Source organism: Hylobates moloch, unplaced genomic scaffold, assembly GCF_009828535.3.
Source record: "Hylobates moloch isolate HMO894 unplaced genomic scaffold, HMol_V3 SCAFFOLD_1, whole genome shotgun sequence".
Classification (NCBI taxonomy): domain Eukaryota; kingdom Metazoa; phylum Chordata; class Mammalia; order Primates; family Hylobatidae; genus Hylobates; species Hylobates moloch.
Window position 1 is genome coordinate 197,712,382 of NW_026652276.1, and position 25,097 is coordinate 197,737,478.

The 25,097-nt window shown below is 41.4% G+C and overlaps 1 protein-coding gene across 1 annotated transcript in view; it reads left to right on the top strand.

Moving 5' to 3' along the window:
• Positions 1–15,181: 15,181 nt before the first annotated feature.
• CAPZA2 (capping actin protein of muscle Z-line subunit alpha 2) overlaps positions 15,182–25,097 on the top strand; it is a 56,374-nt gene continuing 46,458 nt past the window's right edge. Inside the window, exon 1 of the mRNA XM_032761525.2 lies at positions 15,182–15,297. Coding sequence (XP_032617416.1) covers positions 15,259–15,297 — 39 coding nt within the window. The 5' untranslated portion in view covers positions 15,182–15,258. The remainder of the gene's footprint in view (positions 15,298–25,097) is intronic.

Below are 25,097 nucleotides of genomic sequence, written 5' to 3' on the forward strand. Positions count from 1 at the left end.
TTAATAGTATAATGTGATTTAATCTAGAATTCAATGACTATCTTGTTGAGGGTGCCTACTAGAATTAGAATTTTTTTATACAAGACAAATGCATGTTTACTTTCATGTTTGACAATTGAGTAAATGATCTGTAATTTTAGGATATCTAATCCATCAAGGACACTATAACAATTGCAGCATGGTTATCTTAAATATTTAACACTGAAGAGAATCAAACTAATCATCCCAAATCATATTTCCACTTAGAAAGGCCTCCAACATTTCTACCTTCCATTTTTATTCTTCAGAATATCCAGGTGTAATGGGTTTAAGTATCAAAGTGTTTAAAGGGTATATCTTCACATTCTGATATTACTGTTTTACTATATCGCTTTTTTGGAGCATTTGTTTGCTTATTGTTGCTGTACCCCCAACAAAAACCTGGATGCCTAATAAAGAAGCAGGCAAATCATTGCAAAACATTGTGTAGTTTTTAATTTTGTTTGTATTCTAAAGTTAGTTTTGCTTTTTGCTTTCATTTGCAAAACTCAAATAATGAAAATAGTTTATTGCTGCCTAAAAAGCATCAAATAGTTTAACTTGACTTTATATCATCCAGTGATCAAGGGGCTTACAAAGAAGCAAAAGAAGTCCAGTGATAGAGCTGAGAGAACGAGGGAATGTAGTAAAGGATGAGCTGGTGACACCAAAGCCTGCAAGGCAGAGGTGAATGATTTGAGTATCTAAATGCCTGGGGAGATAATGTGTAAAATGACCATGTATTCAACATGATGGAGCTGCAAAACCAATGGTCAAAGGGGGAGTACAATCCTTGCCTACAGACGCTCAAATTCAATTTGACTTTGAAACAAACAACACTGCTGCAAAAATACATGTCTATTTCACCATAAATTTGTGCCTCCATATGGTTTTGGAACTCATGCTTAGGAATTGGATCTTTATGTAAAAGCATTAGAAAAGAAGCTGCTGAAATAGAAGTAGGGTGGAGAGAGTGACACTATCAGATTTGTATTTTGAAAAACAGTATTTTAGAAAAAAAACCCAAAATCCCAAAAACTTCTCAGTAATATTCTTACTGTGGTAGATAGTACATCCATGCATCCATGAAACCAAAACAGGATGTTCTTTCCAGCTGCAGTATAGTAACTGAATAGGAGGTCATAGGTAGATTTGGTGAACAGAACATGTGTCTGATTTTTTTCCCTCCCTAAACCCTCTAGAAATAATTTTTTTGGCCAGGTGCGGTGGTTCATGCCTGTAATCCCAGCACTTTGAGGCCAAAGTGGGTGGATCACCTGAGGTCAGGAGTTCAAGACCAGCCTGGCCAACATGGCAAAACACCATCTCTACTAAAAATACAAAGCTTAGCCAGGCATGGTGGCACACACCTATAATCCCAGTTACTTGGGAGGCTGAGTTAGGAGAATCGCTTGAACCCGGGAGGCAGAGGTTGCTGTGAGCTGAGATCGTGCCACTGCACTCCAGCCTGGGAGACTCCATCTCAAAAAACAAAATTTTTTTTAAGTTAACAAGCACACAAAAATAGTGGAAAAAAGGGAAAGAGACAAGACCGCTTGAAATGTTGAGGCCAGAAAGCAGATGGAGGGTTGTAGCCAACTTGGAGAGCTCAAAAAGCCAAATCCTAATCTGGTGATGGTGAACGCCAAGAACCAGGCTGATTTGTAACCACAGAATCCCCAAAGATCCATGACATGATAGCCCCAAGCACCTCTGGAAATGGTGGTGAAGTGGGGCCCCAAATCAGGAGGTCCAGATGAAGGCTGCTTGAAAAGCCAGTAGCTTCCCAGGCCTCCCCCATCTCCTCTGTGCTGCTGAGCAACTTGTCCCTTCTGCACCTAGGCTGGAGTGTGGAGGCAACTTGTCCCTTCTGCACCTAGGCTGGAGTGTGGAGGCAACTTGTCCCTTCCCACCTGGGCTGGAGTGCGGAGGCAACTTGTCCCTTCCCACCTGGGCTGGAGTGTGGAGGCAACTTGTCCCTTCCCACCTGGGCTGGAGTGTGGAGGCAACTTGTTCCTTCCCACCTGGGCTGGGGTGAAGTGTATTCTTTGGAGAGGGCAAAATAAATGGATTCTGGACCAGTGGATACCGAACATAGTTGAGGATTAAAATCTTATACCCAAAACAGGGCTTAAGGGAATACGTGGATAGTGGATGCTGAGACAGCTTTCCCTCTTTCTCTACTTGGCTTCTAAAATACTCCTAGCCAGGACTTTCAGATCAGGAGAGTCTTCTATGCTATGCAATTTCTGACCAAAGCAAGGTGAGAATCATAAAATGGCCCATTCATACCATCCTAAGGTAAAATTCAACTATTTAATCAAACACTCATAAGCATGAGTCAATAACAAGTAACAGGAAAAACTCAGTAGTAGGGTTAGTCAGGACCATTACTCAAAAAGTAGGACCAAAAAAAAAAAATACATTAAACGTAAGAATGAAAAACATTTTTTTAAATTAGAGCACCAATCCAGGAGAAAGACTTTTCAAACAAGTGGAGTTGCAGGGTGGAAAAATAAAAAATAAAAAATAAATGGAGAAAGAGGAAGAATGCAAGTCGTCAATGAAATAATTTAAGAAATTTTTCAAAACAGAAAAACATGATTTTCCAGAATGGAAGGACCCACAGGTCTCTGATATTGTGATGTGTGGTAATAAGAAATGTATATTCTGTCTTCACCCCTAGTTCCTAGCACAGAGCTTTTAAAACCCTTGGAATTTCCTCAGTGATGGGGTGAAAGGTTTTTTTTCATAATTTCATTTGTAATAAGTTCCTTTCAACCGTACCTGAGTTTATGTTAAGTAGGTACCTCTGGGAGGATGGGGCTGGTGGTCAAAGGAACCAACAACCATGTGGCTAGAGGGTCAGAACTTTCAGCCCCACCTCCAGGGAAGGAAAAAGGGCTGGAGATTGAGTCAATCAGCAATGGCCAACGAAAACATGGAGGTGCTGGAAACGTGCTATGCCCACAGAGGGCATGAAAGCCCTACACCCCTTCACACATACCTTCCCTATACGTCTCTTCCATTTGGCTTTTCCTGACAGGAATTTACCAAAAAAATTCTAGAGACAATGAAGCAGTCTTCAAAATTCTGAATGAAAGTTAATTCCAATCTAGAATTCTATGCCCATCCAAACTATCCACGAAACATAAGGGTCAAATAAAGACGTTTTCAGATATGTACGGTTACAAAAATTGACCTCCTGGATATTTTTTCTCAGGAAGCTTTTGGACAATATATTCTACAAACATGAGTAGACCAAGAGAGAAGAAGTCACTGGATGCTGAAAATAAATAGGAAATCTCAAGCGGATTTAACAAAGGATACTAAAGGAATTTCCAAGAGAACGAGAGAGGGAGACACCAGATGACACCTATGCACCTAGCAAAGAAGGGAATACATCCAGAAAAAATACTTGTCCAGGTGTATGGCTCACACCTGTATTCCCAGCACTTTGTGTGTCTGAAGTGGGAGGATGGTTTGAGGCTAGGAGTTCAAGACCAGGCTGGGCAACACTGTGAGACCTCATCTCTATAAAAAATTTTTTTTAAATTAGCCAGGCATGGTGGTGCATGCCTGTAGTCTTAGGTATTTGGGCGTCTGAGCGGGGAGAATCACTTGAACTCAGGAGTTCAAGGATGTAATGAGCTATAATCATGCCACTGTACTCTAGCCTGGGCAACAGAGCAAGACCATGTATGCAAAGGAAAAAAAATGAATTGGAGGAAGGCTAAAGCGGAGGCCACTTCCTAAAATTGTTCCCCTTTTATAATAGGTCTATGATTCTGTTCTACTTTCAAGCTAGTAAGTTAGCTTGCTATAGTTTCACGGATGCTAGCAGAAAACATAAGACCCCAGATTCAAAGACAAAGGATTTTATTACTCGTGGCACATCAAGCATCAAGAGCAGCAGCGTTATTTGCATTAGTTTCTCTCATTCCCACGTCTCATGGGGCAACACAGACGGCTCCAGATGGAAGCCTGCACACACAATAAGGTGCATTACAGAAGAGAATCCTTGAGCTTAGGGAGCTCAGGTTTCTTATATGGGCAGTAAGCATCCTTGTGCTTTGCTCTCAAGGGTGATGCTATCTTCCAATGCTGTTTGCTATGCAAACTTCCTTTAAAAAGGTAGTCCAGAGCAAAGGGTGATCAGTCTGCTTCAAAGTTGTGCAGGAATGTGAAAGACCCATTGAGAATTCTCACCCCAACCTACCTACTCAAATGGCCTTGTACATTTCTTTCACCGTACTTATCACAGTTGCAATTGCATAGTTATTTGAGTGATTGTTTACTATTTGTTATTCCTCTAAATCATAAGCTCTATGAAGGAACAGACCATGTCTGCTTTGTTCATTGCTACATCTCCAATGACTGGCAGAGTGCAGATATATAGTAGAAGCACAATAAATGTTTTTTGAAGAACTACTCATGGATCACCAAACTTGAGTACACTAGATACACAAATGAAAGATGAGCAACAGGCTACAGATGTCACGAGGCATAACGTACTTTAATGATATTTCTTTTTTTTTTTTTTTTTTTTTTTTGAGACGGAGTCTCGCTCTGTCGCCCAGGCTGGAGTGCAGTGGCGCGATCTCTGCTCATTGCAAGCTCCGCCTCCTGGGTTCACTCCATTCTCCTGCCTCAGCCTCTCCGAGTAGCTGGGACTACAGGCGCCCGCAACCACTCCTTGATATTTCTTTACATTTCTCTGGCACTTATTTTACAAAGCACCTTTCATGCATTATTTCATGGAGGCTTCACAATAAAACTCTGAATTAGATGAAGAGGTTAAGAGACTTGTCCAAGATCACTGGACTTTTTACGTGGGAAAAAAACAAACCAACAAGGCCGGGCGCGGTGGCTCACGCTTGTAATCCCAGCACTTTGGGAGGCCGAGGCGGGCGGATCACGAGGTCAGGAGATCGAGACCACGGTGAAACCCCGTCTCTACTAAAAATACCAAAAAATTAGCCGGGCTTGGTGGCGGGCGCCTGTAGTCCCAGCTACTCGGAGAGGCTGAGGCAGGAGAATGGCGTGAACCCGGGAGGCGGAGCTTGCAGTGAGCCGAGATCGCGCCACTGCACTCCAGCCTGGGTGATAGAGCAAGACTCCGTCTCAAAAAAAAAAAAAAAAAAAAAAAAAAAACCAACAAACAAAGCCAGGCCTGAAATCTGGGCATTTTAAGCCAATACTTTGTCCTCTATTTTTTTTAGTGATAGTGTCTCTGTCACCCAGGCTGGAGTGCAGTGGCACAATCATAGCTCACTGTAACCTCAAATTCCTGGCTCAAGCGATTCTTTCAAATAACTAGGACTACAGGCACATGCCACCATGTGTGGCTAATTATTTTTAATTTTTTTAGAGACAAAGTCTCACTATGTTGCCCAGGCTGGTCTCAAATTCCTGTCCTCAAGCAATCCTCCAACCTCAGTCTCCCAAAGCACTGGGATAAAGACACAAGTCTCTGTACTTGGCCTTTGTTCTTCTATTTCATAAGACATTATTACCTATGACAATTACAAAGTAGAATAATGTCAAAAGCAAAACTAGGGGAAATATTTTCAATGCTTACTTTAAATGAAAGTTTAAACATCTGTGAAAATATTTCATTTATTTACTACAGTTATCACAGTGAAGATGAAAGAGCAGAATTCAGTTTTCATCATTCTATGAATTAAAAATAGCAATGCTTTATGTATTTATAAAGCATAAAATATACATCACTTTATTCTCGCAAAATGCAATGAGCTAGATATTACACATCTTTCACTTAACAGATGATGAAATTGAGGCTCAGAATGCTTTAGCTAGTAGACAGAAATCACACAGCTAATTCTCCCATAAGTTAAAATATAGATATGAAGGGCCTTAGGCTGAAAATATGATGCCTTCTCATAAAAGGAAATTACTTTCCCAAGAGGCAGATGTTCCTTTCTTCAATATCTCTCAAAACCCAAACATAATAGAATACACTCAGTATATTCTAATATGTTCTACTATTCATTAATCTCTTACTTTGTCTTACTATGATAAATATTGTGAAATTAAGAAACCGTTTTCTAAAATAAGCCACTCATCTAAGAAGTGATTGAAAGCCATTACATGTACACTTATCTTTAGAATTAGATTTTCTCTGGAAGTATTAAGAATTTGATTAAAAATAAATATTACTAGTTTAACATTGTAATATACCTCCAACTCATACTTCAGTCATCAGATAGTCACTGTAGCAAGTTAAGAAATACATAATACAAGTATAATTTTAAAGTTTCCATTTCTTCCTTCCATTCCTTGTTTCAATATGTTTCACTTCTAATTTCATATGTATAAATGAAACATTTCTCATTTGTGCCGTTTATTTTGCACTTATAAATTGCTTTGTAGGGTTATCTTTTTACACATTGAATTCTAGCCTTTCACAACCAGAATGTAAGCTACTTTAGGACATGGATCATGTCCTATAGTTTAAGACTTTCTCTCCTGTCTGAGCCCAGTAGATCATTGTAATCCCAGCAATTTGGGAGGCTAAAGTGGGAGGATCACTTGAGGCTGGAAGTTCAAGGCCAGCTTGGGCCACATAGTGAGGCCTCATCTCTATGAAAATTTAAAAAATTAGCTGGACATGATGGTACCTTCCTGTAGTCCTAGCTACTAAGGAGACTGAGGTGAGAGGATCACTTGAGCCTAGGAACCCAGAAGTTTGAGGCTGCAGTGAGCTATGATTATGCCACTACACTACAGCCTGGGTGACAGAGCAAGGCCCTGTCTCTAGAAACCATAATCACAACAAAAACAACTTTCTCCACTCCAGCTCTCTGCTTTGCACCTTGTCAAGCTCAATTCAGGTGAGTTCCTGGCTTTGCTCTCTTTATTCCTCTCCCCATTTAAAGTCACCTGAAAAATTAGCCATACTCTATTCCCAGGGTTAACCTAACTAAAGCAAGAGTAGATTACCACCCTTCAAAATCAGTATTTTAGAGCTTATCCTCAAAGACAGGCCAGCCCTGATGACCTGGCTCCAAGGTTAACAACTGGCCTCCCACCTCCAGTCTGGAGCCCAAAGTGGCCTCATGTGAATGACATGCCCTCTGTTCCATTGCTGTTCCCATATTGCTAATCTGGGAATTTTTCATGATGTTTTAGTCATTCCCAGGAAAGAGGGAAAAGGCAAACAAAGTTGAGACTGGCTTTCTCCCCCAGGAAGATCTGGAATGTAAATTACACCTCAGAGTTTTCCTGACCTGAAGCAAGTGAGCTGGGTCTTTTTACTCCATCATCTGGCAGTCATTGGTTAAGAGCTGTGCCAGGGGACCTAAAATCCCAGCTCTGTGCTCACTGGCAAAGCAGCCCCAGACGCACAAGAGCAGTCCTCCAAAGAATAAATACAGGTACTGTGAAGCAGAGGGAAATAGCACTGAAGCACAGAAATAGTGAAAGTGATCCCAGCAGATCTGGTCAAAGCACTTACTGCAGCTCTATCCATCAGAAGAAGACCATAAAAACCTGGGCCCCCACAACACAGCCTGGGACAACTGCTGGGGATGACCAGAGCCTACCTGCAATAGAAGCAGCTAATCCCACAAGGAGAAGATGAGGTGATATGAGCACAGAGCCCTGTGTCCCAGGAGAGGAGCATCAGGACAGATTTTAGAGCTGTAACAATGGGAGAGGTCTGATGAAAGAAAGCTCAGAGATGATAAAGGCCAATGTCAAAGGACAGTAAAGGACAGCAGTGTGAGCAATTTTGAATGCAAATGAATCACTGTGGCATCCCCAAACAGCCAAAAGGAAGGCATTTGAGTGGATGCTGTTGCAATTCCTTGGGCTAGACCTGAGTTAGAGAAATATAATTGTATTGGAGGTTGATGTGGCTTGGGGAAAGATAAACCACAAACTTCATTTTCTGCTACACTGCTATTCTGCTATTACTGAGTCCAAATAAAAGTTAAAAGTATTGTCAGACATTAAAGGTAAAAAAAATTAAATATACCGGCTGGGCGCAGTGGCTCACGCTTGTAATCCCAGCACTTTGGGAGGCCGAGGCGGGCGGATCACGAGGTCAGGAGATCGAGACCACGGTGAAACCCCGTCTCTGCTAAAAATACAAAAAATTAGCCGGGCATGGTGGCGGGCGCCTGTAGTCCCAGCTACTCGGAGAGGCTGAGGCAGGAGAATGGCGTGAACCCGGGAGGCGGAGCTTGCAGTGAGCCGAGACTGCGCCACTGCACTCCAGCCTGGGTGACAGAGCGAGACTCCGTCTCAAAAAAAAAAAAAAAAATTAAAGATACCGGATCGGATCTGTCTTTTCACTCCCTACCAGCAAATCTATGCATTGTGTTGCTTCATCTTTCTAGGTCAAGAGTCTGACTTATCTTTTCATTTATGCCCCACAATTTATACTGCCATATAGGGAGATTTTTTAAAAGACAGTAATTAGTCTAAAGATCTCTATCCATGTTGTTTACGAAAATATGCAAAAAAAACTAATCCTTTCTTTCTTTCTCTTTCTTTCTTTCTTTCTCTTTCTTTCTTTCTCTTTCTCTCTTTCTTTATTTTGAGACAGAGTTTTGCTCTTGTTGCCCAGGCTGGAGTGCAATGGCGCGATCTCGGCTCACCGCAACCTCTGCCTCCGAAGTTCAAGCAATTCTCCTGCCTCAGCCTCCCGAATAGCTGGGATTACAGGCATGCGCCACCACGCCCAGCTGATTTTGTACTTTTAATAGAGGCGGGTTTTCTCCATGTTGGTCAGGCTGGTCTCGAACTCCCGACCTCAGGTGATCTGACCTCCTCAGTATCCCAAAGTGCTGGGATTACAAGCGTAAGCCACCATGCCCAGCTTCATAAATATTTTTAAAGTTAGGTGCCACGTTAGGCAGATAAAAAGGAGTGTTCCTGTGTTGAAAAAGAAGCAACATACATGGAAATGATAAACATGAGATTCAGGTTGGTGGTTACCTGAAGGAAGAAGAAAAGGGAATGGGATCTGGAAGGGTTAAACCATGCTTTTTTGTATGCCTGAAATGTCATGTTACAATAATTCAAAAAAGTAAATGAAAATAGAGGCCAGGCACGGGGGTTCCTACCTGTAATCCCAGCACTTTGGGAGGCTGAGGCAGGAAAGATCACTTGAGTTCAGGAATTCAAGACTAGCCTAGGCAACATAGCAAAACCCCCTGTCTACTAAAAATTTTAAAAACTTGCCAGGTATGGTGTTGCATGCCTGTAGTCCCAACTAGTCAGGTGGCTGAGGTGGGAGGATCACTTGAGCCCAGGAGATGGAGGCTACAGTGAGCTATGATCACGCCGCTGCACTCCAGCTTGAGTGACACAGCAAGTCTTGTCTCAAAAAAAAAATCATAATAATAATGCAGAAGAAAATAGAAGCTTTAGTATTTCCTTGCTTCACCCTAAAGGATCACTTTGAATACTCCCTGTCCCCTGTACTTTGTTTGGGACATGGTATGAAGATACTAAAGGCTTGAACTTATAGTGACAGGAGAATTAAAGAGTAAGAAATCAACTAGGGAGACATTTAAGTGGTGACTGAACATGGAGTAGTAAAGACTTGGAGATATTTGTATGATTTTGAGGTTTTTGGGAAAAAATTGTTCACTTTCCCATTCTGGAGTCCCCAGTCCACATTTTAGAACAATCTCTAAATCCCGTATGTGTTGCTAAATCAACTTTTCAGCTCTCATTTAGGGATGCGAAATAAAAGTGTTGTTTAATCCATATGCATTCCAACAAAGCTTTATTAAGCATTTATTTGCCAGACATTGTATGTGCCAGACATGTCCTTAAAGACCAGATTGGTATTATAATATGCTGATAATAGCTAATATTTATTGAGACCTTTACTAAGGCCTGCACTGTGTGCTAAGCACTTTGTCTGTGTTGTCTTGTTAAATCCTCACAGCAGCCCTACAAATGTGGTACTATTGTTATCCCTAATGTATAGATGAAGAAATGGAAGCCTGCAGAGTAAGTTCCTTAAGGTTAACTAGAGCTAGAACAAAGATCAGAATCCAGGATTTAGTGATTATAAAATCTATGTACCTCATCACTGGGATACACAACAAAAATCAATGGAAAGGTTTCTATGGTAATCTAGAAGAAATTATTAGCTTAGCTAGAGGATTCAATGAGAGTTTCAAAGAAAACCGACAACAGAATTTTAAAGGATAGGTAGCAAACAACATTCCAGAAAGAGCTTTGACAGAAGCCTGAGAGCATATGATATATATGCAGCTTTGTGTGTTTCAATGACATATGCATTCAGGGGCAGTGGCAGAGGTGGGTCTAGTGAGGTTGGTAGGAAGGAAATTAGGAAGCATAGCACATTCGGGAGGGAGGAGGGGTAGATAAAGAAGTGTCGGACGGGCGAGGTGGCTCACGCCTGTAATCCCAGCACTTTGGGAGGCTGAGGCTGGTGAATCACGAGGTCAGGAGATCGAGACCATCCTGGCCAACATGGTGAAAACCTGTCTCTACTAAAAATACAAAATTTAGCTGGGTGTGGTGGCACACACCTGTAATCCCAGCTACTAGGGAGGCTGAGGCAAGAGAATCAGTTGAACCTGGGAGGCAGAGATTGCAGTGAGCAAAGATGGCGCCCCGGCACTCCAGCCTGGCAAAAGAGCGAGGCAAGACTCCATCTCAAAAAAAATAAATAAATAAGAAAAGAAGGTCTTCAATAATTCCTGAGTAACTCTAGAATGATCTATGTCAGGCTTCTCCAGGGGCACTACTTGTGTGTACCTTTTCAAAACTAGCTGAGGAAATGGACCACAGGTAGGATACACTCAACTATAAATAACTTAAGCAATTATTTGTTTAGAAAGATAATTACTTTTAAAATATATGTGATTTTTTACACTTTTCCACAGCCGTAAAGGACTTTACTTGAGACCAGTTGTGTTAATTTACCATGACATTAACAAACAACCAAATGTTAGTTGTCTAACACTGATAGTTTTTCTCAGAAGCGAGGTAAGTCAAACTTTTAAGCTGCAGATGTTAGTTTTCTGGTGCAGAGATGGTACTATAGAAGTCTATATCTGGCACAATCATTTAATGATCACACAGTAATACTATTATTCATCTTATTTTACGTTATTTGATATGGATATGTACATGAAAGAACATGAGTCTGACCATCAGGATGCTTGGATCCTAAAATAATATTAGCTAGATGTGCAATTTTTATTATGATGTCATTTATTTATCTAAGGCTCAACTCATCTGTAAAGAGAGAGGTTTGTAGTAGATGCACCCTAAGATTGTTTTTCTGTGAAATTGGGTAACCTCTGGTCTTGACAAGTTTAAAATGTAGTTGAATAATTCAAGTACATCCATAGGAAAATAGATGTAAAAGTATACAAGTAACTTAAAAACAAACACTATAAAAGGAAGAAAAATTCTAGTGATGTAAATTGGAAAGACCAAGAACAGACCACGAATGAGTAGAAGAGAGGTCAGTTTGGCCGGGCGTGGTGGCTCACGCCTGTAATCCTAGCACTTTGGGAGGCCGAGGTGGGTGGATCACAAGCTCAGGAGTTTGAGACCAGCCTGAGCAACATGGTGAAACCCTGTCTCTACTAAAAATACAAAAATTAGCTGGGCATAGTGGAAGGTACCTGTGGTCCCAGCTACTCGGGAGGCTGAGGCGGGAGAATAGCTTGAACCCGGGAGGCAGAGGTTGCAGTGAGCCAAGATCACGCCACTGCACTCCAGCCTGGGCAACAGAGCAAGACTCTGTCTCAAAAAAAAAAAAGAGAGGTAAGTTTGGAAATTAATTAAGAAAAGGGTAGAAATTCTTAGTAGGTAAAATCATGTATAGGATAAATATTTTGTTTATTTTCTCCTCCTCATAAAATAACTGACTAACCAAGAATACTAGTACATTTCTCCTTGCAGTCATATAACAATCATTTCATATTTTACCTATTTGTGTGACAGCTTAAACTCTTTCTAGAATACATAGGCTACGTAAATTTCAGAATTCCTTTTAATTGTACAAAGAGGGTAGTATTGGAAGCTTACTGAAAAGATTATCAGAAATTATACATAATTGTGGGTTGTGTCACTATGGGAAACCACATGTATTGTATCACTAAGGTTGCAATTATAAACACACTCTGACTCAAATTATTGCAAAACATTACCATATTTGGGTGAGGTTTCTAGAGGAAGAGAGCAGCCAATTAATCAAGCAATAATATTTGCTGAGTATCCACTGTATACAAAATACTAATATAGGTGTTGCTGAGTAAACAGAAAAAAAGACAGGAAAAAAAACAAAACCAGAAGTACTGCTGATGCAGCACAGGATGGTGAATTCAATTTACAGGATGGGATAGTAATTGCCTTCATTAAGTTTTATTTGGTGGAGAGTGCCCAGACTTAAGAGGAAGAAAGAAAAATCTTGCAGTGGAAAGGACATGAAATATAAAATAAGATGCCTAGGTTCCAATCCCAGCTCGGTCACTTAGGAGCTATGCTATCTTTTTCTTTCTTTCTTTCTTTCTTTCTTTTTTTTTTTTTGAGATGGAATTTTGCTCTTGTTGCCCAGGCAACCTCCGCCTCCTGGGTTCAAGTGATTCTCTTGCCTCAGCCTCCCAAGTAGCTGGGATTACAGGCGTGAGCCACCACGCCCAGCTAATTTTTGTATTTTTAGTAGAGACAGGGTTTCCTCATGTTGGCCAGCCTGGTCTCAAACTCCTGACCTCAGGTGATCTGCCCACCTCAGCCTCCCAAAGTGCTGGGATCTATGTAATCTTAAATCATTTAGCCTCATTTTTTTCTTCTGTAAAATGGATATAATGGTACTGATAAGCACCTCACTTGATGAGGCTGCAGTGAAAAATCAATGAAGCAATGATTTGTAATCTATAAGAGTAAACATGTTAATTTTCATCCAGTGTTACCCTTGGTTAAACTATGTGGTTTATTCTCTTTATCATCTTCATAACGTTTATCCTCGAAAGGACATCTGCTTTTTTCTGCATGTGTCAGCGTGCTTCTCCTTCCTGTTCTCTCCCCAAATGAACCATCAGTTTTTCAATAGCATAGCTTCTGTTTGCCGTCCATTCACAAAAAACAATGATTTGCACATTATGAACACCCAGTAAATTACTTAATAATAGGGTCTTGCATCTGAACATTTATTTGATACTCTCACATTTCATTTATGTGCAGCTGTCAGATTCATCTTGCCGCACGTATTTCTGATCATGTCATGTCACTGTTCAAAAGTTCTCAACAGTTCCTCACGGAATCTGAACGCCTATCTTAAACCCTAAGGCCGTACCACTCAAAATGTGGTCTCCAGATCAGGAGCACTGGCATCAGCTGGGAGCCCGTTATTCTACAGGCTGTATTCTGGAGGATATAGATTCTCCAGCCTCATGCCACATCTAATGAATTAGCAACTTCGTTTTCACAAGATTCCCAATTGATTGATATATACGCAGCTTTGATTACATGTTTAATCTCTCATAAACTTCAAGCTTCAAAAGCAGGGTTGCTAGATTTAGCAAATAAAAGTAAAGGATGTCCAGTAAAATTTGAAAACAATGAGTAATTTTTTAGTTTAAGTATGTCTCCACTGCTTCATGGGACATACTTTTTAAAAGATTGCTTATCTGCTGTTCACATTTGATTAAGTGTCCTATATTTAATATGGCAACCCTATTCAGGAGGGTAGGATCCATGTCTAACATAGCTTTGTATTCCCCTGGAATAGTACAGTGCCTTCCCCAACTGTTTTTGTTTTGTTTTGTTTTGTTTTGTTTTGTTTTGTTTTTTGAGACAGAGTCTTGCTCTGTCACCCAGGCTGGAGTACAGTGGCGCGACCTCGGCTGACTGCAACCTCCATCTCCCCGGTTGCAGTGACAGGGAAAACCTCTGCCTCCCGGGTTGCAATGACTTCTGCAACTCTCCTTCCTCAGCCTCCCGAGTAGCTGGTATTACAGGCATGCGCCACCACGCCCCGGCTAATTTTTGTATTTTTAGTAGAGACGGGATTTCTTCATGTTGGCCAATCTGGTCACCAACTCCCGACCTCAGATGATCTGCCCACTGAGGCCTCCCAAATTGCTGGGAATTACAGGCCTGAGCCACCGCGCCCGGCCCCAACTGTTCAATATGTTTGTTTAATGAGTAGAAAATGAGCTTCTTGAGAACAGAAGTTTCTCTTTTTATTTCAACAGTTTTGGAGCACAGGTGGATTTTTGGTTACATGGATAAGTCCTTTAGTGGTAACTTCTGAGATTTTAGTGCACCCATCACCTAAGCAGTGTACCCTGTACCCAATATGTAGTAATTTATCCCCTCCCAAGTCCCCAAAGTCCATTTTATCATTCTTATGCCTTTGCACCCTCATAGCTTAGCTCCCACTTATAAGTGAGAACATAAAATATTTGGTTTCCCATTCCTGAGTTACTTCACTTAGAATAATGGCCTCCAGCTCCTTCCAAGTTGCTGCAAAAGGCATTATTTCGTTCCTTTTTATGGCTGAGTAGTATTCCATGGCGTATACACCCACATTTGCTCTATCCACTCATTGGTTGATGGACACTTAGGTTGGTTCCATCTCTTTGTAATTGCAAATTGTGCTGCTATGAACATGCATGTCTAGCTTGCTTTTTTCCCCCTCAACACTATATCCCCAGAGACTAACACAGTGCCCTGCACCCCGTTAAAGGACCAAAAAATATTTGTTGGATGAATAAAGGAGTATATCAAGAGCAATATTTCAATTATGGAGCGGGTCGTGATGTGTATTTTAATGAAAGCCGACTATCTTCTCCAATATTTGAAAAAACAATGTTTAAAAGGCTTCTATTTGTACACCTTTTCACACTTTAGCTGGCAGAGTTCAGGACTTGATGGAAACATAATGAAGGGCTCAGAATGTACTCATCGCAGACTGAGCCCATATGGTCACTGTGGGGAGAGAACGCTATACTCACGATGCTAGCAAGCCGGCAGCAGGCGGCCCGGCAAGACACCGTACCCCGCCCGGCCACCAGGCGCCCGCGCACGCGCACAGCCGCGCTCAGTCCGCGAGGGCCGGGTCGAGGGAGGCGGGGCTCCCCGGGCGCGTGCGCGGCGGCCTGAGCGGCAGGCCCCTCCCTTAGCGGGGGCGCGCGGCGCTGAGGACCGCACGGAAACGGGGAAGTCAGGTGGCCGCTGCCGCCGCCGCCGCCGCGGTTTGTCGCCAGAAGGAAGATGGCGGATCTGGAGGAGCAGTTGTCTGATGAAGAGAAGGTAAGAGTCGCGGGGGCGGCGGCGCGGGCTGTCAGGAGCCGGCTCAGCCCGGGCGGGTGGGCCCGGAGTCTGGTCGCAGGGGAAGGGCATTGGCCCGCAGCCGGCCTTGCCCTCGGTTGCCCTTCCTCCCCCATCCTTGCTGCGCCCAGTGCCTGCCCCTGTCGGTCACCCGAGGCCCCGCGCGGGGGCAGGTCTCTGCCAGGCCTGCTCGCTCCGCTCCTTGTAGGGTGTGTACTCCGAAAATAGGAAGCGGGAGCCGGGCGACGGCGGGCGGGGGCGCGGGCGCAGGGGAGGGCGGCGGCTGCCCAGGACCCGCTCCTGCTGTCGGGCCGCGGGGCCTGCGCCGGGGGCCGGGGACGGGGGACCGGGGACGCAAAGGGGTCTGCGTCCGTGCCTGGGAGCGGCCCAAGGGCAGTGCCCAGCGCGGCGGCCTGGCCTGTGAGTGTAGCGGCGGGTGAGGGGAAGGGAAAAATCGCTTAGGAAGCAGACCTTCACTTCTCCCTTCTACTTCCCCTTCCACAAAGCAAAATGCTTCCTTTTCTGATTCTCTACGGTTTATCCTTTTTTTTTTCCTTTCCCCATAGAGGCCTCTCGCCCTCCTTCTCTCTTTCCTTTCGTGGCTCTAGCAGTAAGCTTTGCAGCTCCCATGTTCCCCAGGAGGCAGCAGAGTTGCTCACAAAAAGACGACCCCCTCCCCATAGTTGTTTTCTGCCCACGTTGGCAGCAGCAACCCCGGGGGTCGATTTGGTGGCACCTCAGCTTCCTGCTAGGACTTCTTCCGAAGAGGGGAAAATGTGCAACTCCTTTTACTGTATGTTAGATACTGTGACAGCAATGGAACCAGATGAACGACTTAAGTTCTCAGATATTTAAAACGAGAAATAGAATAATTCATTGAACTGCTGCTCTCTTAATTAGCCCCTTTCGTTTGGCTTTTGGGAACGTCCCATTCCCGAGGGTGGTGGGGTAGGGGAGAACCCTGCAAATTTTGACTATTTCTCGGAAAGGACCCTTAGAAGTAACTGACAGAACATAGGAATGAGTTAGTTGCAGGGTTGGAAATGTCCACTCTTCGTTAAAGAGTGCTTCATTTTTAAATTTCAAAACAATACAGCCAATGCAGGAAAATACAGGTACATTTAGGTACGTTGTGGTGTTTAAGAAATCTTCATGTAAGTCTGAGAATATTTTCGTTTGGGACCCTCTGCTCTAGATGTTTTTATATGCTGTGTTCTTGCACCGAAATAGAAGGTTCTGTCCCATTCCCAATGTGAATGGTCAGAAGTCAGCCTCATCTTTATTTTCGGAAATCTTTTTTTCTCTTGTGTTCTTCGGTGAAAGTGATAATACAACAACAAAATGGGGGCGGGCAACATCTCCATAGCCCACAGACCCAGTAGGCAGATCCCCGTATCCACAAAAGTTGCTGTACGGTATTCAATGTATAATCTTGGTAAATAACCCTATGTAGGTGACTGAAAATGTACAGGAGTGCACAAACACATATTTAAAATTGAGTCGTGCTAAAAAGCTTAAAAAGAGATTGTCGTGTTTTCATTCTACCATTCTTAAGTGATGATTAGTAGCTCAAGTGGCTAGAAATCTAGCTGAAGAGAGACTACTCAGTGTGGGAGTCAATATAGACCTGCCATGTGTTGTAAAGACCTAAAATAAAAAAGTTTTTTAAAAATGAGATAACAAGATGCCTTATTATCCGGCACTCTCAGGGCACTAAGCTTCATAAAGAGGAATGAGGAGGTTGTGTGTCTTAAAGCCTGCGCCGCCTAGTAGCAAAATGTTTTATGGTTAAATGAATGAAAATTCTAATTTGATTTTTGGTTGTTTTGTGAGAATATTATGTAGATATTTTACATACAAATTTCATCACTATATTTACTAATTTAAAAACTGACAAAACTTTTAGGTTAAATTCAAGTAACCAGTTAAGTGAAATTTTAACGTTCTTGTCACTTGAGATATCCAAAGGTTATTTTCATTTTGGGGGAGGAGGATGTGTCCAGTATGGGATCAGAAAACAGAGAGGACTTAAAAGTGATATTTTAATATTACTCTTTCTACCGCCTTATTGGTAATTTTCAAAAATAAGCTCTCAAGCTGGGCACGGTGATTTACACCTGTAATGCCAGCTACTTTGGATGCCAAGGTGTGGAGGATCGCTTGAGCCCAGGAGTTGTAAACCAGCCTGGTAACATAGCGAGACCTCATCTCTAAAAAAATAATATTGTTTTGAATGCTTTTAAGTTTTTGAAATTTCCATTCTAGATTGCAAATCTAAGGAAGGGAAGCTATTAAGATGTATCTAGTACCATACTGTATATATGCTTGGCTCAGTTAGATACATTCATTACTTAATTTGTTGTTGTAAGAGGTAGTTGTTCTATTACTATTTCACAGATGAGTAGAGTGAGGTTCAAAAGCTTTAAGTAGTTCACCCAAGGACAGTCAAGATGAGGTAGTATTTAAAGTTTGTCTTAGTCCAAGGTTGATGTTCTTGTGACATTATGCTCTCTTCTTTTTTTTTTTGAGACAGAGTCCCACTCTCGCCCAGGCTGGAGTGCAGTGGTGCAATCTCGGCTCACTGCAACCTCCGCCTCCCGGGCTCAAGCGATTCTCCTGCCTCAGCCTCCTGAGTAGCTGGGATAACAGGCACATGCCAGCATGCCCAGCTAATTTTTGTATCTTTAGTAGAGACGGGGTTTGCTATGTTGGCCAGGCTGGTCTTGAACTCCTGACCTCAGGTGATCCACCCCCCTCGGCCTCCCAAAGTTCTGGGATTACAGGTATGAGCCACCGTGCCCAGCAGACATTATGCTTTCTTAAACAAAATTGATAAGAACCTCTTCTGGTTTTGTCTCTTCATTTTTAATTTGTTGACAGCTCATTTTGAAAAAGGAGAAACGTTGATTCTTCCTTTTTTGTTTTTTAGACGGGTTCTCACTCTGTCACCCAGGCTGGAGTGCAGTGATGATTATGGCTCACTGCAACCTCAACTTCCTGGGCTCAAGCAGTCCTCTCACCTCAGTCTCCCCAAGTAGCTGGGAGTACAGGCAGGCGTGCCACGACACCCAGCAAATTTAAAACAATTTTTTGTAGAGACAAGATCTCACGATGTTGTCCAGGCTGGTCTCAAACTCCTGGCTCAAATGATCCTACCACTTGGGCCTCCTAAAGTGCTGGGATTACAGGCATGAGCCATGATTCCTAGCCCTTTTAAAAAAAGTAATACCAAGCAAATAGTGTTAGGTTCTAAATTTTTGTCTTGATCATTTTAGAATAAAGTTTATTATTAATACATTTAAATGTGTTATGTTACTGGTAGGAAGCATTTTAGAAATTAATATAGAATAATAGTTTTGTTTTTTAAAATCATACACAATTGCTTTTTGAGGATACCACTATGAAGTTTAATAACCTTTTCTCCTTTGGCCACTGGGTGAATGGGAAATAAATTTAGCTGAAGAACACAATGAAGTTCTTTAAAGCTCTTAACTTGCTATAGCGTGTCCCATAGACTTTTTTTTTTTTTTTTTTTTTTTTTTTCTCAGCTCACTGCAAGCTCCGCCTCCTGGGTTCACACCATTCTCCTGCCTCAGCCTCCCAAGTAGCTGGGACTACAGGCGCCCGCCACCGCGCCCAGCTAATTTTTTGTATTTTTAGTAGAGACAGGGTTTCACCGTGTTAGCCAGGATGGTCTCGATCTCCTGACCTCGTAATCCGCCTGCCTTGGCCTCCCGAAGTGCTGGGATTACAGGCGTGAGCCACCGTGCCCGGCCTCCCATAGACTTTTACATAGTTACAGAAACCCTAGGCCAAAAACAGTTCATTTTCATTCCTGGGTCAGCTGTATTGTACAGTAAAGCATTCTTGTGAATTTGAAATTGTATGAAATTATGGTGTAAGGCTGAATTGAAAAGACCCATTCCGAAACCTCTCTCTGGATGAGAGATTCAAGTTCCAGAAGGAATGCACTTAGTTACTGATGGGAAAGGATCTTTTTTCTTCCTGTAACCCTTTACCTCAGTGATTACAATAATCTATCCCATAGCTGCAACTTTTAGATCTTTGCAGTTGTCTCCCAGGTACATAGCTGTAGCACTAACTTCTTTTCCTGATTACTGGTCAGATTTTTATCTGCTAGTCATGTTCACTGGAGATGGTTAATTAGGTATGTTCAAATGGAGCTTGCCTGGAAGTAAATTTATAAACGCCCATCGTCTTTCCTCTCACACGAAGGGGGGTATAATCTATCTTCTCTTGATAATTTTTCGCTTTATATCTTTATTCCCATTATTCCAGTCATCTTGGTTTTTAAATTCAGATTTATTCTAACTTTTTTTGGCCCCGTACCTTACAATCAACTGGTATAAATTGTCACTTCCATCGTCAAAATATGTATTATACAAATAACTTATTTCTTGCTTGAAAAGTTAATTCATTTATATTAATACTTGGTTTATTATCTCTGCATTGACCTGATTATTAAATAATGTTTGGTAACAAAATTTCACTGTACAAACAGAATGCAACTTGATTATACTTGTTCTGTGCCAACAGTTAAGTCAAGAAAAATGTCTCATATCTGTTCTTTCCCTTCTGTTATATTTGCCACTGTTAGGCTTTTACTAGAAAGTTTCTAGACTAATCCCTCCTGTTTCCCGTATCTAAGCCATGCTTTATTATGTCATTTCTCTACTCTCAAAATTTAGTGCCTTTACAAGGAAGCCAAGCTCTTAAAATGGTATTCATGGCCTTGTATTCCATTTTAACCTAAATAGTTCTGACATTTTCAATATATATTGTCACTTAATCGTGCTGTGAATTTAGAGAGACTTCAGAGAGCTGCATACTAGTCCATTTCTCTCTCTTTTTTTTTTGAGACAGATTCTCACTCTCTCACCCAGGCTGGAGTGCAGTGGCATGATCTCGGCTCACTGCAACCTCCGTCTCCCAGGCCCAAGCAATTCTCCTGTCTTAGCCTCCTGAGTAGCTGGGACTACAGGCACACACCTGCGTGCCTGGCTAATTTTTGTGTTTTTAGTGGAGATGGGGTTTCGCCATGTTGCCCAGGCTGGTCTGGAACTCCTGAGCTCAGGTGATCTGCCAGCTTTGGCCTCCTAAAGTGCTGGGATTACAGGCATGAGTGACCACGCCCAGCCACTCGTCCATTTCTAGCACCTCAGATAAATCGTTTAATCTCTCAGCCTCAGTTTGCTCTGAAATGTTAGAATGTGGTAGTAAGTACCTTCTTCATTAAGTTGTTATAAATCTAAATGGGCTTGGCATGTAGTAAGCACACAATAAATGGTGGTTATTTTTCTCTGCTGATGACTTTTCATCTACTTTGAGTGTTGGCACTGCTCCCAGGTCTGTCCCCTTTTTTGAAACATGAAAATCTCAGTCATCCCTCAAGATTTAGCTTAGATTACACAGCTAGTTTAGCCTCTCATCTGAACTCTACAAGAGATCATTAGTATTAAATACAATTTTCCATAATAGTTATTTGCTTGCCATTTTTTCCCTTTTCCATTGAAATTCCTAAGTGCAGACATAATGTCATCTTTAGCATCTTTTGTTACTCTACATGTGATGAACAGGATGGCTGTACCTGCAGTTTACATACTTCTCCCTCAGTGACTGGCTTCAGAAATTTTGTGTATGTAAAAACAATATAAGCTGCCATTGTATTTCATAATATTAATGTAAAATTAGAAATGTTCTTATTGGCTGGGCGCAGTGGCTCACACCTGTAACCCCAGCACTTTGGGAGGCTGAGGCAGGTGGATCACCTGAGGTCAGGAGTTCGAGACCAGCCTGGCCAACATGGTGAAACCCCATCTGTACTAAAAATACAAAAAATTATCTGGGCGTGGTGTCGTGCACCTGTAGTCCCAGCTACTTGGGAGGCTGAGGCAAGAGAATCGCTTGGACCCGGGAGGTGGAGGTTGCAGTGAGCAGTGATCGCACCACTGCATTCCAGCCTGGGCAGTAGAGCAAGACTCCATCTCAAAAAGTTTAAAAAAAAATTCTTATTAATGAGAAGGTAAACTCAAGCAGAAAGCTGTTAATGTGGACAATATTCGTTCCTAATTCTATTCTATAGATAAATTATGTTATTTCACCAATAAAATGTAAAAATTTCTGTTGCAGACAGGAACTTGATAGCCGCTATAACATTAGTGGAGTTTTTCAGAATTTGCACATTAAAGTAAATTTGTAGTAAATTTTCAGTGCATTTGGGAGCCATTTTTGCATGAGTAGTTGAATAGATAGAATAATTGCATGTTAGTGTGAGAATACAGATATGAAAACACTTAGAGTGGAGAATCTAAAATAATTTTTAAGGTTGAAAAGCAGGATGGCAGAACTTGACCTGTGGTTCCAAGCTATGAACTAAAAGCCTAATCAGTCACCTGAAGCAAAAATTTGTTAAAGTTATTATAGCAATAATTTGTTAAATAAGAGATGCATGCATATCAGAGAAAATGAGGTCTTTGTCTTCTGAAAACCATTCTCATGACAGGTTCCATAAAAATACCCATGGCTGTTTCAAAAAAGGAGTATTTCATAAATTTTATTTTGAGGATTAAGTATAGTTTTTACATTCTTGCTCTTATGACATATTTACATGTTTCACTATGTATCTAATGGCTGAGAACTTTTCTTATACATTCTAATTCACAATGTTTCTACTGGAAATAACTTTTGAAATCCATTTACCTCCATCTTCATTCATTTACCAAATATACCATATTTCACTGATTTCAGTACTGATACTTTTTTATATTTTAAGATCTCTGAAACCAGGCTGCATTGTACAATCAATGGCTTGTAATATTTCATTGGTAGCATTTTTCCTTTTTTAGTGGTAAAGTTATGCATCTTATATTGATTGTGAATCAGGATAGGCAAGGATATAGTTCAGTAACAAAACCTCCTAAAATCTCAGCACAAGGGTGTTGAATGTGGAGGCTTTGTACTGCATCTCATTCATTCCATGTATGTCTAGCGTGGGTCAGCAGAGAGCCCTGCTCAGGGAAGTAATTTAGCTTTCCAGTTGATTAGAGAGCTTCCATCTAAACTTTTTTCTCATCACTGCAGTGGTGGGAAGGAAATGGAATGCATTGCACACTTGTTTTTTTTTGTTTTGTTTTGGTTTTTTGAGACAGAGTCTTACTCTGTCACCTAGGCTTGAGTGCAGTGGCACAATCTCGGCTCACTGCAACCTCTGCCTCCCAGGTTCAAGGAATTCTCCTGCCTCAGCCTTCCGAGTAGCTGGAAGGAGTTCACGTCACTTCTGCTCAGATTTCAATTAGCTAAAGCAAGTTACGTGTATAAACCTAATTTCAGAAAGGTCAGGGCAGAAGAGGAGAATTGGAATATTTGTGAATAGCAGTAATGACCGCATAGATTAAGTTTTAAATTCACTAAAGTGTAGCGATCACCTGGAAGGTAGATACAATGCAAAACTAGATTCGAAGATGAATTGGACATATGTAATATACATACTAAATTGGGTCTAAAAATTTAGAAGATAGAAAAGCTACTTCTGCCTAGGGGCATAGTAAACATCAGTTGGGGTCAAGCTCATACCAGAGAGCACAACATAGGGAAAAATAACAGGAAAGTGGGAACAAGCAGGCAGTGAGTTTTGTGTAAAAAGAATTCAGTTAAATAGTTGAGTGTCTACTCTGTCTTTGGTACTTTTAAAATAAGAGATGCAAAGGCGAATTGTGCTGTTTAACAGCTCACTGTCAGGGTTTTTCCACCTCAGCACTGTTGACAGTTTGGGCCAGATATGGTTGGGCAGGTGGATGTCCTGTGCATTGTAGGGTGTTTAGCAACATCCTTGGCCCACGTGATATGTCACTACCATAACCCAGGCTTACCAATCCAGAATGTCTCCTGGTGGACAGATTCACCCCTTGTTGAGACCCATGGGTCTAGATAGATTAGAGCTAGTAAGAACAGTTGAGAACCTGGCTTAAGTGGACTTTAGGACCTGGTTTAAGGTCGTCCCACAAGAAATGGAGGGAAAAAAGATCACCAATAGATTTTAGAGTTGGAATCAAGAAGACTTGATAAATGAATATAGGGGAAAGGCATGAGTCAGAGAAAACTGTGAACATTAAAGTCTGGATGACTGGGAATTGGTACCACTAGTAACAACTGGAGAACACAGGAAAGAGGATACACAGCTGGGGGGAATAATGGTGAATTTAGTTTTGATTGTACTGAGTTTGAGATGCTAGTCATTGTCTATGTGAAAATGCCAGCAGATACGGAGATAGAGAAACAGCTTGGAAAAGAGGTCAGCTCCAGAGATTATATAGAGATTTGGGAATCCTCTTTTTGTGGGTTAAAGCGAGATGGGATAAGCCCTTTAGGACAAAAAGCTTAGACATGGGAAAGAGGAGAGGGCGGGAAGAGTATACTTTATACTTTGATTTGAGGAATAAGAAGTGGAGAGAGACCTAAAGGTGAGGAGAAACACTTGAGGTCGAAGTGTTACCTATTGATAGCTAGCACGGAGTAGGTGCTGAGGTCACAGAATGTGACGAGAATTTCAAGAAGGAGCAGTGCTCAGTGTTGCAGAAATTAAGGAATATGAGATTGAAAAAAGCCTTTGGATTTAAGAGAAAGGAAGGAGAAACAAATTATACCTACTCTATGCCAGGCACTTTAACATGTATTCTCTCTATTAATTGTCAGAATAACCTTGTTATTATCTTCATTGTACAGACAGGAAACTGGTGCAGTTACAGCTATTTAAGTGGTAGACTAGGGATTAGTGGCCTTCAAGAGAATAATTTTACTAGTGTTTGGAGCAAGGAGTGGAGAGACATAAGCCAGATAACTGGAGTCTATAATAAAAAGTATGTATGTATTTTCCCTTTTCCAGAAACAGCCTTTTGGTCTTGTTTGCATTGTAAACTACTCATCTTTGGATAATCAGACTCAAGGACTTTCTTCTCTTCTTTTGTATCCTGACCTATCTCTGCTCCCTAAGCAATTTATACTTTTCTTTGTTATAACATTTAGCAATTTTAATAGATTTACCTGTTGTCCTTATTTCCTGTGTTCTTCAGGGCCAGGCCCTATGTCTTCATCATCTTTGTAATTCCAGTAGAGCGCCTAGCATGTATTAAATCAGTGATTTTCAACTCTGGCTGCACATTAGAATCAACTGGAGAGTTTATAAACAAAATGAACGCACAGGCTCCTCTTGTGGGTGAGGCCTGGAGTGTCTAATTCCTTGTTTTTTTTTGTTGTTGTTGTTGTTGTTGTTGTTTTAAAGCTTCCCAGGTGATCTGAATGTACAACTAGGATTGAGTCTCACTGTATCACTGTTTTAGGGGCTCAATAAATGTTGACTAAAGGATGAGGAGTGGAGACAGTAAGTACAAATTATTCTTGAAAAAAATTGGTAGTGAAACAAAAGAGAAAAGTATTACTTTTACTTTGTATTACAAAGTATTACTACTTTGTTTTTTCCTGCTGTTTCACTTTAAGAATACTTTTTTTTGTAAGAGAACATTCTAGGGTGTATAAGGGAAATGATTCAGAAGGGAAAAGGAAATTGAAAACGTAAGATAAAGAATAGTTTCCATAACTTACTTTCTTTTAGTTGATGATAATGCCTACTTTGGATTCATGGGTTTCTTCATATTTTAAATAAATGGTAAAAACATATTTAAAGAAGAATCAATGTTGAGTTCTTTAGATGACCCAGTTTTAGGTTAAGTGCTGAGTCCTGTTTTTAATTACCAATCAAAATGATA